This window comes from Microtus oregoni, unplaced genomic scaffold, assembly GCF_018167655.1.
Source record: "Microtus oregoni isolate MIOR12 unplaced genomic scaffold, Mior012 000007F_ref0000211, whole genome shotgun sequence".
NCBI classification, from domain to species: domain Eukaryota; kingdom Metazoa; phylum Chordata; class Mammalia; order Rodentia; family Cricetidae; genus Microtus; species Microtus oregoni.
In genome coordinates this window covers 39,548,127-39,562,729 of record NW_024543066.1, presented here as the reverse complement: position 1 = coordinate 39,562,729, position 14,603 = coordinate 39,548,127, and the positions used below count along the sequence as shown (strand labels likewise).

Sequence of the window (14,603 nt, the reverse complement as noted above, 5' to 3'; positions counted from 1 at the left end):
ATATACAGTGAACATTGGACTTTTAAAAAAATCAATAAGTAGATTTTTGGTCGAGTCCAGGCAGGTTCCAAGAGTCAAATCACCTTTCTTGCCATTTCATGACCTTGAATCATTCAGGTCCACAGACATCCTTCCTGGCTCCACCCACCGCTAGCTGTGTAATGCTGAAGAAGTCATGATCGATGTCCCAGCCTCCTCATCAATGGAATGGAAATAGCACCTCTAGCATAAGCTTCAAATTAAAATTGAGCAATGAGCATCCCCAGAGCCTTAGAACACTTTCTCAGAGACTGAGTTCCACAAGGGGCTTCACCCAGCCTGTCGTCTGCCCAGCTGCCACACGACCAACCTCAGATATCATGATGACAGTTAGTGATAAGCCTGAAAATGGACCAGCCGGAGCAGAACTAAGGCATCCTTGCTTAAGTAACATGCTCCACAGTACACTTCCCATGCGGTCCACGCTCATCTGTGCTTCCCTTCTGATGGCCTCACCCTTTCCATCATGGCGGAAGCTTTGAGGCGGATAGAATTGCACCTGTCTTCTCTTGACTTCCGACATGATTTTCTTTGAAATTACCAAGACGGAAGGCTTACACTAGAAAAATTTATATTCCTTTTCCTTGGCTTTTATTTGGTTTCTGGCTCATTTAATTCTACCTCAGAATGTGACCACTGTATTTGAATATAATTGATGACTTTGTCCATATTTCTCATTATTATATAAATGTCTAAGCATCTCTTACTGCGGTGTGAACTTCCTGAATCCAGGAGCTTCGCTCTATAGACTGAATAGTAATTCCTGTCTAGTCGGCCTATAGAGTGAATGCATGTTCTATGCATAGCCTGGGATGTCCAGGATGAAGCCTTGAACAGAGAGCTCCCTTTCCTCATCGGCAGCTACAGCACGCTGTCAAATTCTTCACATGTCTAGCTTCTAGCTCAGTCCCCGGTAGCTGTTCCGATTCTCTTGGCTGGCTGGCTGGAAGAATATGGCACAGGTGGGTATGTCGTATTCAAACAAATGGGAAGAAAACCTGATGCCAAATCCACTCTTCCACACTGTTGGAAATAACTGTCTTGTGATCTTGGAAATGAGCCTCTTTCCTGGGAGATTTTCCATTCAGTATCATGCTGTGGGTGAGGCAGGCTGGGAGCCAATAGGGCAATGCTAATGAACACAGAATGGGCACATCTCCAGAGGACTGTGGAAAACTCTAGAAATCTTTCATGGGTTTCCTCCCGAAGACATTAATTATGAGGAATTCCTGTTCTAAGAAATCAAGATATTTGGGGCAGAAAATGGCTACTGTGTTCTACTCTTCTAAATGTTGAGCGTAAACCTCTCTATTTGGACTTTTGTTTGTGTTTGTTGGGGAGCAGGCCTCAGGAAAAGCCTGGAGAGCTGGGGGAGCCTGCTGCTTGTAAGAGGCAGAATGAAGGCTAAATCCTACAGAGCTGTGGCTAGCACTTCCTGTCTTGTTCATATAGGTCTAGCTATGTTGGAGGGAGGCCACTTGTTTGTTCTCGGATACCAGAACTGTATTCATTAAATCACTGCTGGCCCATTAGCTCTAGCTTCTTATTGGCCAACTCTTACATCATAACTTAACCTATCTTCATTTATTGTGCATCACCATGAGGTCATGGCCTACCAGCAAAGTTTCAGCGTGACTGTCTCTGGCAGAGGCTCCATGGCTTTTCCCTGACTCTGCCTCCTTTCTCCCAGCATTCAGTTTAGTTTTCCCCACCTACCTAAGTTCTGCCCTATCAACAGGTCAAGGCAGTTTCTTTATTCACCAATGGTATTCACAGCATACAGAGGGGAATCCCACATCACAGCTATATCATGGTGCTTTGAATGAGGAATAATCAACCCCTGTAGACTCTGTGGTGTTTGGAATGAGCATGGCTCCTATAGGCTCATATGTTGGAATGTTTAGTCCCCAGTTGGTGGAACTGTTTTTGGAAAGGATTAGGGATTGTGGCCTTGTTGTAGTAGGGTGTGACAGGAAGCAGGTTTTGAGTTTGCAAAGGCCCACACCAGGCCCTGTCTCATCTCACTCTGTCTCCATCTTTCAGGTGAGTTGCAAGCTCTTGACTACTGCCATGCTTCCCACCATGATGATTACGGACTAACTCTTAAATTGTGAGCAAGCCCCAATTAAATGTTTCCTATTAGAAGCTCCTTGGTCATGGTGCCTCTTCATTGCAATAGAAAAGCAACCAGGGCAAGACTGAGTGTTTGAGCACCTGGCCCCGGTAGCACTGTTTGGTGAGGTGGGGCAACCTTGCCGGAAGAAGCCCATCACTTTGAGAATTTGTAGCCTCACCCACTTCCAGTTCACTTTCTCTGCTTCTTGACTGAGGCGGGAGATGTGATCCCTGCTTCCTGCTCTAGTGGCCTGCTACCATGCCTTTCCTGTCATTATGGACTTCCCCACCAGACATGGAAGCTCAGATGCTTTCCTTAGGTTGTCTTTTGGTCGTGGGCGTTTTGCCACAGTAGGAAAAAAGCAATAAATTCATAGCCCAGTGCTACAGTCTGGAGTGAGCCCCCAAGGGCGTGTGTTAAAACCTTTGTGTCCAGTTTCTTTTTGGGAAGTAGTGGAAACTTTAATAGGTGGAGCCCACCAGAAGGAAGTTGGGTCACAGGGGAAATGCTCCTCTAGGGTCTATTGAGACGCTGGCCTTTCTTGTCTCCTTCTTTTTGGCTCACCACAAAGTAAACAGGCTTCCTCTGCCATGCAGCCTCACCGTCTGTTCTGTGACTTTTTGTGGGGAGACACAGGCAAATGTCTGTTTGCGTCCGACAGGGCACTGACGGCAGAACTAAGAGACGAGTCTTCTCAAGTCTAGTTGACTGTATTGGGGTTGCTTGGAGAAGTAGGGGTGACTCAAAGGTAAGGGTACCACGGAGAAACCCACCTGTGAAAGTTATCTCCCTAGAACTCCCTGCACAAATTCCAAGTACTTGGGCTGTGAGGAGTTTCCTTTCAGTAATTGTTGCTGCTTATATAACCCTGCTGGAGGAGGCATGGCCTGTGTGTGTGTGTGTGTGTGTGTGTGTGTGTGTGAGAGAGAGAGAGAGAGAGAGAGAGAGAGAGAGAGAGTTCCACATTCAATATCTTCCTTATTGCTTTTCTACCTTATTTTTTTTAGGCAGTCTCTTATGGAACCTGGAGCAGGGAAGTCAGCAAACTATTGAGATGCTGTCCCTGCCCCCATCAAGCACTGGGAGTATGGGGCATGCACCCTGTACCTGGCTTATTTTCTAAGGTGGGTGCTGGGGCTCTGAACTCAGGTCCTCATGCTTGCGCCACAGACACCTTACCCACCGTATCTCCAGCCCCATTTGGTTGCAAGTTTTGAGCAGATTTGCTTGGCTCTGTACATCTCTTCAGGTCATCAGAATTTGTTTCTTCCCTCTGGTAAAACTGGTGTAATCATCTCCCGCGTCTGTTCTGCCCTTTTCCTGAAGGCAAGACATCATCTCAGGCTTCACGAGAAAACTAAACAAACAGCAGTGCCCACACTACCTAGAAGCTTGGGTAACACAGGTGCCCAAGGCCCTTTCCCTAGAGAAACTGAGTTTGCATTTTAACAAGACCTCCAGGTGTCTCATTTGCACATTAGAAGGGCAGACAGGAGGCCTCAAGGAGTGCAGGTCTAACCAACTAGCTGTAGCTGGTCTTATCCCCAGGGGCAGGAACGGAAATTCACTAAAGATAGTTTTTTGAGTGTGGCCCAAAAGCCTGCAAAGGCTTCATTTCGGATTCCACCACAAACCTCCCCAATCAGATTGTGGAATTCCGCCCTTTTAAAGTGAAAAGGCTGCTCGCTCCCAGTTGACTGATTGACATGAAGGTTGGAGAACCACTAACACTGGCCTAGCTCTTCCCCCTTGAAAAACAGCCTTGTCTAATTGAGTTTCGCCTTCAGCAGCCCAGAGGAAACTGTTACTCTCAGAGGAAAAAGAAATGGTCTCTTCCTTTGTCCTTCAAATTTCTGAAGCGAGTCATTCTCCTGCCTGTGTGACAGTCATGCAGTATGACAGAATCCAGCTAGACTTCCCAACAGTTGCTTCAATTCCTTATTCTTCAATGTACCCTCCCACCTCCTCCACCCTCACGCAGACAGCCTTCCAGCTCAGCTGTCTCTATTCCTCAGAGGAAGGCAACCCAAATCAGAGAAGAACCTTTCCATGGTGTAAATGGTGTCATTATTTGCTTTGATCAGAGCTTTGCATATTTTAATATTTTATGTTAGTTTCTGTTTTGTTTAGTTGTGTTGGTTTGGTTTTAACAACATGTCCCAGGCTGGTTTCCAACTTGCTATATATCCGAAGGTTACTTTTAACTTCTTATCCACCTGCCTTCACCTCTGGAGTAATGGAGTTTGGAGACAAGCATTACCATACCCAGTCTCTGCAGAGCTGTCAATCAAGCCTTAGGGCTGCGCGCACACATTGCAAGCACTCTATCAAATGAGCTATAATCCCAATCCCTATATGGCTCTTTTGAGATAGATTCTTCCTATGTAGCGTAGGTTGACCTTGAATTCCTCTCTCTTACGTGTGGTGTGTAACCCCTTGCTCATGTTTGTGTGGAGGCAGGACTTGGATGTCAGGTACCTTCTTCAATCATTCTGCACCTTCCTTTCTAAGGTAGGGTGACTTTGTTTAACCCAGTGTTTGAAATATGAAAATGAAATTTATGCCCTGGCAATGCTGAAGCATACATGGGCAGCCTGTATATGGCGGTTCTGTTGAACTTGTCCATATTGCGTTTCATGGTCTAAGTTGATGAGGATGCCTGACCAGGTCTCTTCCTCAAGAGGGCACCAGATCTCACTACAGATGGTTGTGAGCCACCATGTGGTCGCTGGGAATTGAACTCAAGACCTTTGGAAGAGCAGGCAGCGCTCTTAACTACTAAGCCATTTCTCTAACCCAGTGCTTGGCACTTCACAATTCAGCTGGGCTGGCCAGCTGGCAAGCTCCAGTGATGCTCCTGTCTCTGCCCAACACGGATTGATTGTAGGCGTGTACCACAGAGCCCAGTTCTTTCCTGTGCAAGGTATCCTAACGCAGTTCCTCAAGCTTGTGTGGCACATGGTTTACGGACTGAGCCATCTCCCCCGGCTTCCCGCTTGTGCCTCTGAGTGCTGGGTTACAGGCGTGTGCCCCCACACTTGGCCCTGTGTACTCTAATGGAGTAGCTGATGGTACTGGAAAAGCTACGTACCACGTGATCTCGGTGCAATGTTTATGTTTAGCTCCAATGACTAGGCTGTCCCCACTTAACGCTAACTTGCATCTGAACTCTACTGGTGACCCAGACAAATTTCACTGCCATGCTTCTGCCCATTGTTTCAACTGACATGGATTTCTGGTTGCTGCTCTTAAAGAGACTGAACACTCTTGGCTTACAGCCATTCCTTCCACCCTGCCTCCCCCAAACACACACAACAGTCCTAAGTCTAACGTTTGAAACTTCTCCGTGAAGTCTTAAACAAGTTCGTCGGTGTTATGTAATGTTCCTAAATCCCCGGGCGGCTAGCGGCGGGGAATGCTGGCGAGTCCCGAGCGGCTGTAGGCAGGCAGCAAGCTGGGCAGAGACGGTTGTGGGTCCCTGCAAGATTCCAGGGCGGTTTACAAGCGGTGGCCCATCCTGGGCCCATGCGGCCCGGAGAACCAGCCCCGGGCAGGTCCGGGAGAGCCAAGCGGGAGAGTGTAAACAAGCGGCGGGTAAAAGACACATAAATTAGATATAAAGCTAAACATTACCCACCAGAGGGGACAGTAAGAGTTTCAAGAAGGCAGCAAAGAGGTCAGAAGTCGCGGGGGGTGGGGGGGCGTGGGGGCGTGGCTTGTCCCTTAAAGGGACCAAAAGAATAACAGTATTGTATGCCTTGGATATTAAGTGTCTCCACAAAGTCTCATTTACTGAAGATTTGGGCTTCAACTGGTGATGAGGTTGGACTGTGAGAGCCCTAACTTTATCAGCCACCGATGAGTTCACGGCTGCATAGGCTATGAGACAGTGGGTCCTAGCTAGGTCACTGGACTTTTGCCACTGAAGAGTTAATGAAACACAAGACCCACCCTGTATCTCTATCTGCTTCCTGGCCACCATGTGTTAACAGGCGTTAAGCAGTTTTTCTCTATTGGGCCTTGTAACCGCGTATGCGCCTTGCCACCCCAGCCTGAAAGCAAGAGTCAGTCGATGATAGGCCTAAAACCTCAGAAACCTGTGAGGTAAATCTTTCCTCCCTTAAAGCATTTTTCCCCCTCAGGTACTCTGTTTTAGTGTTAAGAAACTGCCTAATATACTCAGCTTTACAAGCCTTTTTTTAATCTGTAAAATGGTCATAATAATGGTACCTGTTTTACAAGACAGATATGAAAGATCCAATAAAGTAATATAAAGAACACCTCGTAAAATATAAAGCTATAATTTATATAAAGCTATAAATTTCGTAGCTATTAATAAAGGCATCCCCAAGTTACTAACAGTCTATAAATTTAACCATAACTGTAATTAATGAATGGATTGTATTTCTCAGAGTCCTAAATTCTCTGAAACAGTGAAAGCCTGATACAATTTGTCCCCCCCCCCACAGACCCACTCTTGTTGTGTGTTTGTGTGTGTGTATGAGACAGAGTTTTTGTCTTCTGTCAATAAGGGAAAAGAGAAACCCATCGTGGGAACTGGGAGTGTTGGGGTGTTTCTAGAAATCAGCTTCTTGGAAATGGGCGAAACCAGACGAATCCATGTTGTTGACATGGTGTCGCAGTGTACAGAGGACCCACTTCCAGGTTCTCATCAAAAGAGGAAGTTAAAGTTGCTAACGTTTGATCATTGGAATTTTGCAGATGAGGGGCTCCAAGCTAAGGGGAACTTGCAGTGAGCATGAGATATCCCACCAACACGAGACTCCACCTGCCCCACTGCTGAGAAAGTTCTCTGGAGTTCAGTAAGGATAGGGAGGCTTTGGTCAGGAGCCTGTGTATGTGTGCCGATCGCCCCGCAAGTAGCAAATTACCTGGAGGAAAGAGAAGCCTACAATTTGCCGGGCGGTGGTGGCACATGCCTTTAATCCCAGCACACACGAGGCAGAGGCAGGCAGATCTCTGTGAGTCTGAGGCCATCCTGGTCTACAAGAGCTAGTTCCAGGACAGCTAGGGCTGTTACGCAGAGAAACCCTATCTCGAAAGACAAACAAAAAAGCCTAAGGTTTAACTTGAAAGACTGGGAAAGTTTTGGCAGTTCTCGCCAGAGCCCTGTGCTCTGAACCTTCGGGTACCTCTCCAAAAAGGGCTTTTACTAATTTGCATGATTTATGTATTAGACATGGTTTACATATTAGAACATACATCTTCTCCCAAGAGATGAACAGGGGTTAGAACTTGAGCATAGAGGCAAGGGGGAAAGTTAAGTAGTAAATACACTCGAATCACTCAAGTAACAAACACCTAATATTTATTAATAAATTAGTATACTTGAAGGCATTTTTCTGATATCAGTTCCTCACCGCTAAGCCCGCCCACACAAAGGCAGCCTGTCCCAGCTCTGCAGCAGAGCCCCACAGCTGAGTGTCAGCGGGCAGGTGGGTAAGGGAGAGCACAGGTGCAAATATATCAGACAAGAGTTCTTACAGCTGCAGCCATTCTTAATTAAAGTGGTTGAATGACGACAAAACCCAGCCAGGCCTTGAGGGCAAGCTGGATCTATTGACTATGTGTATTTAAAAAAAAAAAAAAATCTTTCAAAGCAAAGCCGGGCAAAAGCTGCCACTGGCACGCAAGGTTGACTTCCCAAGGTGCAGCAGAGCTGGCCCTAAGGATGAAGATCAAGTTCTTTGGTGGCCCGGGTGACAAGCCACGGAAACAGCAGGTCCTCAGGACGCGAGGACTTCGGTCTCCGGCCCAAAGCGTATCAGCGTTAAGAGGAGCGCAAGTTACCAAGCAGTGTACGGTGTCCAGACGAAAACCATACAATCAGCGATAGAGACTGTGGTCAAGTTTCAGCTATGAATATGAACTATACGACAAGACATGAGAAAGATAACTCGGAGTCTAATTGCATTACAGTAATCAACAGGGTCTTAAATACCCTCGGTCCTTAAGAACACTTGTAAAAGACAAACAGTAAGAAAAAGAGGGGGAAAAAAACCCAAGCAAACCAGAAAAAGTAGGCGTGGATGCTGAGACACTTATATCTGCTTATAGAAGTCACAAGATGCCATTGTGTTTTTAAGGAGTTAAGAGTCTCAGAACCCAGCATGTGGAAAAAGTCACACTGCTTTTACCTTAAGTTTTTAAAGTGCGCAGAACAGTTCTGAAAATATGTAAGAAGGCAAAAAATGGAGAATATGTGGAATTTAAAAAAAAAAAAAAACTTTAGTGGTGGGCACTTCCCAACAGTTATACATCAAAAAGGCTTTATCAATTCACTTTCAAGGAGAGCAAAAAAAAAAAAGAAAGAAAAGAAAAATCCCCAAACCCCAAACTCAAGCACCAGCCATATACTCTGTTAGACACATACATACGCGTGCGCGCACACCAGAACACAAAAGTCGGAAAGGAAATGAAGCCCCCCTGGAGCAGGTCGGTTTCCAGAATGCGGTGCCCCCGTGTTCTACAACAGGTCAGGAAGATGGCTGTACACAGAGTCCAGGAGGGTCTGGCTGGCTTCTTGGCTCTTGACCCCGATGATCTCGAAGAGCCTGTCCAGTTTGTCCTCGGCCTGGGGGATCTCTTCAATCACCCGCAGCTCCTCGGGATTCAGGATGTGGAGCATGTCGTCAAAGATGGGCTGCAAGTCACAGGGGTCCAGGCGGACCTGCCGCAACACTGTGTCTTTCTTTTCTGCAGGGGAGGGCGGGGAGAGAAAGACGGATGAGAGGGGCGGCAGTAGTAGCTTCCCTCCAGTGTGACTGAGTGGCCTTCTGTTACATTTTAAACAACGTAAGTTTCTTTTTCTGCACGGCGCATGAGGACAGCAAACAGGACTCTCAGGGGTCTGGTGACCTGAGCCTGTAATCCCAGCACTTGGGAGGCTGAGGCAGGAAGAGGAGTTCAAGAACATCCTCCAGCCTAAGCCACAAGAGTCCCTGTCTCACAAAACAAAAACACCGACAGAAAAAGACCTGCTTAACAGAAATGAGTCAAAGACCTGTTTGAATGGATGCTTTAAGAAACAAACAAAAAACGGTTTTTATTTTAAATCTCTCCAGGCTCCTTGAGCAGATTCCTACTGTGTTACTAAAGTGACATCTGCCAAGTCTTTAGGTCTTCTGAAACCCAAGAGAAGTGCTGACGAGCTTGTGGAGGAAGTCCAAAGCCGATGTACTCTGTTTCTGTCTCTTTACAACTACACTGTGAAACTTAAAAAATGACAAAAAAGCTCAACAGTGGTGGCGCACGCCTTTAATCCCAGCACTCTGGAGGCAGAGGCAGGCGGAGCTCTGAGTTCGAGGCCAGCCTGGTCTACAGAGTGAGTTCCAGGGCAGCCAGCGGCTACACAGAGAAGCCCTGCCTCAGAAAACAACAAAACCTACATCCAACTCCCCAGATGGGTAATGCCTTCAGTCCTGAGACTAGCAAGTGTGGTAGATAATTTTTAAAAACCACCTACACTGCATTTTATCCGATGTCCCTTGAAGCAGGCATTGGATAGCATGCTGAGAACAGAAGGTGACAGTATGTGTCAGAGCTGGCACGGGGACAGAGTTGTAAAGAAAGACTTTCTAAACGTGTCCATGTTAACCAGTGGTATGGCTTCCTTGAGGCCACTTTTATCTTGGAGGGCCCCTGAACTAGTCATTCGATTGGCTCAGCTGCAGCTAGACTGTGGAAGTGGCCAGAGAGAAGACCCCAGGCCTCCCAGATGCTGGTACCTTTGGTAATAAAGGAGCCGTTCCTGCTCAGGGCGGAAGAGCCACTGGATGTGGAGTCGCAGCGCAGAAGGGGCTCCGACTCGTCCACGAAGAAGCCCTTGTTCTTGTCTAGAGGGGAGGGCTCCACTGTCAGGAGGGTGGAGTTCTCCAGCTTCACGTTAGGACTGGGGATGGGGCTTGGGCTCAGTGGACTGGGGCTCATGGGGAGGGCCAGTTTGTCAGTTTCCAACTGCGGGAAGAAAAGAAAAGAATTCTACTATACATCAAAATTATATAGGAATAAAATTAAAGTAAACCCTACTCCCTTCACATGTTTTGGTGCTTCTATTTCTTTGTACACTCTTGATTTGTTGTTACATTGTTGATAAACACATACACATTTTTAGACAGCGTCTACTATGCAGCCCAAACTGGCTTTGAGCTCATAGACTCACCTGCCTCTGCCTCCTGAGTGCTGGGAATAAAGGTGTGTGCCACCACACCGTGCCCCCAACTCATTCTTAAACCTTTTCAGAGGACACGTGAAGCCATGTGTGGTGACAGGCCAAGTCTGGATTTGAGGATAGCCTGGGCTACCAAGAGTCTATCTTAAAACAAAACAAAGCACATGTGAGCAGACAGTGTAATATTAAAAGTGAGGAGACCCGTAAGGTGATGTGTGCCTGCAACGCCAGCTGCTCTGGAGACGGCAAGTGTGGTGCCAACCCGGGCTACACAGCAAGGTACCGCTCTAGAAAGATAAATGCAAACACTAAGGGGGCATTTGTATGCATTGTTTCCATTATTGTATTGATGTGACAACGTACTCTGACCAAAGCAACTTGAGGGGGAAAGTGTTTATATCCCAGTTCACAGCTCAAGGTACAGTCCACCTCGCTGGGGGCATCAAGGCTGCAGGGAGCTGGTCATGTGGCATCCAAAGTCAAGAAGCAGAGAACAATGAATGCAGGAATTCTAGTGCTCCCTTTCCTTATGCAATCCAGGAGCCTGCCTTGGGAATGGCCCTGCCTACAAATCAGACAGGTCTTTAGGCGGTGCATGGTGGTTCTGCCTAGCACTGCGGAAGGCTGAGGCAGAATGGCACCTGTAGGTTTGGGGCTAGCCTGGTGGGTTTCAGGGTGCCCTGTGTGATGGTGGTCCTGTCTCCTTTAAAAGGAAGGAAGAGAGGGAGGTAGGGAGGGACGGATAGAGGGAGGGAGGGATAGAGGAAGGGAGGGAGGGAGGAAGGGAAGGAGGGAGGGAGGGAGGGAGGGAGGGAAACAAAATGATGGGTCTTTTCACATCTGTCAACACAGACACGTGCAGGAATGGCCACACTCAAACCAAGTTGTTACCTCAAGGGCATGGAGCTGCACACAGGTAAGAAAAGACTCAGTCTAATCCAAACTCTAAGAACCAGAAAGAGTCCTAGATCTTATCCAGATGTTTCCCTCTGTCAATATTGGTCTTCTCTGGTGGATACCTTATAACAAAATTAATGCAATATCCCGAAGAGGTAGAAACTTCACCCTGGAAATGTGAATTATCTTCTTTATTTTTATATTGTGTGTATATGTGTGTAAGAAGGAGGGAGTAGCTTTAGGGAGGCAAGAAGCCAGGAACCTGGATTGCGGTGAGGAATGACCACAGCTTATACCAGAAACATGCAGTGGGCGTGGGGGTGGCGCTTGCTTTATGGGTGAAGAGACCAAAGCCCAGGGAGAACACAGTTACCCCAAGGAAAGCCAGTGTTCATTTCAAGTCTATTTTCTCTCTTCACTTTTAAGAAATGCTTTAGAACTCCATCAGGCACTTACGGCTCCCCTAGCCTATTGATTTTATGCTCTTATCAGCTTTCCTGGTATAAAGGTTATTACTTATTGTCAAGTTGATAAACCTAGGATCACCTAGCAGATGATCCTCTGGGAATGTTGGTGAGGGTGTCTGGAGACTGGGTTAACTGAGGTGAAAGCCTCGTCTTAAATGCAGCAACTATTCCCTGGCTGGGAGAAGGAGAACGTGGCGCTGGAGGTGGCTCAGCAGCTAAGAACACTTGCTGCCCTTGCAGAAGACCAGAGTTCAGTTCCCAGCATTCACAAATGCTTAAAATCCCAGCTCCAGCAGACCCAGTGCCCTCTTCTGGTCTTCACAGGGACCCTCACACATGTGGCACACACACAGACAAACACGAGCATAAATTAAAATGAAATAAGTAGTTCTTTAAGGAAGAAGGGAGCTGAGTGTCAGCAGCCATTTCTCTGTTGCCTGACTGTAGAGGCAGGGGAACCGACTGTCTCAAGTTCCTGGTGCCATGCCTGGACTGAACTATAAATTAACATAAACTTTCCTAAATTGCTTCTCATTGGGTATCTGTCCACGGCAATGAGGAAAACACACACACACACACACACACACACACACACACACACACCAATATACCCAGCACGGACGACTGTCCAGGAAGTAGAGGAGCAGTCAGTCACACATGACAGTGTTCAGGGATGACATTCCCAAAGCTGTGGAAGACCACTCTGGAAACATCTGTCACTCTCTCAAGCCCTTCAAGTGAGATGCTGTCAAGCTCTCCAGACAAAAGACTGACTCTGATTTCAGATTAGACTTATGTAAGACATGAAGCCAACATGCCTGCCTCTTTTACAACTCTTAATCACTGAGGGTCTGCAAAGGCCGCCAGTTCCTGCACACTCCTGACAGCCTAACGGGATGTTCCCCTAAACCACCCCCCAGAGCTGACTGTGCTTCCAGAACTGGCCATCATATATCCCTAGAGGGCCCTGCTGATGCCCAGATAAGAGTTATGCATAGGCGTTGAGGTTTAATTCAACAAGCCCTGGCGTAGGGCGCTGTTCCCTGAAAATGCACGCAGTCACTCATTCACGCCAATATCCTTCTTTGTGTCCCCAACTGACAAAGAGCATTTGTCTGCATTCTGGTTCTCAGGGACATTACACTGGTTGACACAGCCCTTCAATATAGCACACTGTTCTTACTTAGAAAGAAAAAGAGAAGAGAAAGAAAGCACTTCCCACCCACAAATGCGCACCAATGGAAAAGTCCACCCACCTATTTCCTGCACCCACTTAAAACTTTCAGTCTTTATTTTCCCAACAGCTTTGCTTCCAGTTGGAAAGCGAAGCAGCAGACTTCCAGCGTAATTGCACAAGGTGCTGAGCTGACTGGTGCCACCGTAATTACCTCCAGCCAGGTGACTACGAAGGTGCCCCAGGGAATGGCCTGCATCACCCACCACGCTGGAGCTACCTAGTGAGAATGGCTGAGAATAGCAAGAGCCAGAGACCACGTGCCCAGCATCCTTCTCAAAACTCCTCTCTCTGGCTTTGGGTGGCTGGCTGCATTTGGAATCCAGCTGCAGGTTCCTTGCATTTTTCCTGTAAGTTCATAGAAACACCTTTCCCTTTTTTTAACCAATAGTAACCAGCTCCCAAAGCTGCTTTGCATGCCTGTATTAGGTATTGCGTTTCCTGGCGTGTCTCTAACAAACTGGATTGTCGGGCTCTCTGGAATGAAAAGGTTACTCACTAATTATGGAAGTTCACGACTTGGTGTTTTGAGTTTATAGCAACAAAGAGCATCAATATTAACGTGGCAATATTACTGAAGAGAGAAGGCAAGTACTTTGGGGTTTTGTTTTTATTTTTTGTTTGCTTTTTATTAAAACACAGTCTCATATACTCCAGGCTTTATTTATTTATTTATTTATTTATTTATTTATTTATTTATGATTTCTGTCTCTTCCCCGCCACCGCCTCCCATTTCCCTCCTCCTCCCCCAATCAAGTCCCCCTCCCTTGTCAGCCCAAAGAGCAATCAGGGTTCCCTGCCCTGTGGGAAGTCCAAGGACCACCCACCTCCATCCAGGTCTAGTAAGGTGAGCATCCAAACTGTCCAGGCTGGCTTCTAACTCACTATGCAGCGAGGATGACCTTGAACTCTCGATCCTCTTGCAGCTACAGTCTGGATTCTGCAGTGATGAGGACCTAGGGCTTTGTGTATATTAGACAAGGGCTCTGCCAATTAAGCCATGTTGCCAGCCAGAGAAGACATCGAAACAAGAAAGCCAGATTTCCTCAGAAGAGAGTCTCATCAGCTTTAAAAGACTATACAAAAGCTTTGTCAAAATAATCACAATAGAGTAACTTAATTTATTCCTTAAGCATCTTTGGGCTCTCCAAATTCTCTGTGGGGGCATATCCATTTTACAATAAAAAAATAAAGCGTGTTATTTTTAAAAGCATCCCGACTGATAAGTATATTTTCCTTCTGCTGATTTGGAGCTATTGTGGCTGTGGCAACTTGTATTTTTATTGGGTTGAAAAACAGGACGGCTGGCAGCACATACAGCTCAGCCCCTCTGTACTTCCACGACAGGCCCATGTGCTCAGACACCACTATCTGACGAAGAGCACTCTGAGAACAAGAGGAAAGGACTCAGGGAAACTTGGCCAGGAAGGAAATGTATCTACCAGCTACTTGTTGCTCCTCCAGAAACACTAGAAAGCCGTGGTTCTTTTTGCTTTAACGCTGTCAGATGAGATCACTGTGACACAATGCTAGAAAGAAGGGAGAGCCACAGAGACGGGTGGAGAGGAGAGGAGGGTAAGGGCAAAGGGGAACAAGGCTCTCCAGGAAGCCCACACCACAACAGTGCTATTGAGTATGCTTCCAGAGGATGGTATTTTG

At 46.9% G+C, this 14,603-nt stretch overlaps 1 protein-coding gene across 1 annotated transcript in view; it reads right to left on the bottom strand.

Annotated features, from left to right (window-relative positions):
- Positions 1 to 7,462: 7,462 nt before the first annotated feature.
- Tnfrsf21 (TNF receptor superfamily member 21) overlaps positions 7,463 to 14,603 on the bottom strand; it is a 64,890-nt gene continuing 57,749 nt past the window's right edge. Inside the window, exons 5-6 of the mRNA XM_041656043.1 lie at positions 9,904 to 10,132; positions 7,463 to 8,872 (exon numbers count right to left, since the gene is read on the bottom strand). Coding sequence (XP_041511977.1) covers positions 8,643 to 8,872; positions 9,904 to 10,132 — 459 coding nt within the window. The 3' untranslated portion in view covers positions 7,463 to 8,642. The remainder of the gene's footprint in view (positions 8,873 to 9,903; positions 10,133 to 14,603) is intronic.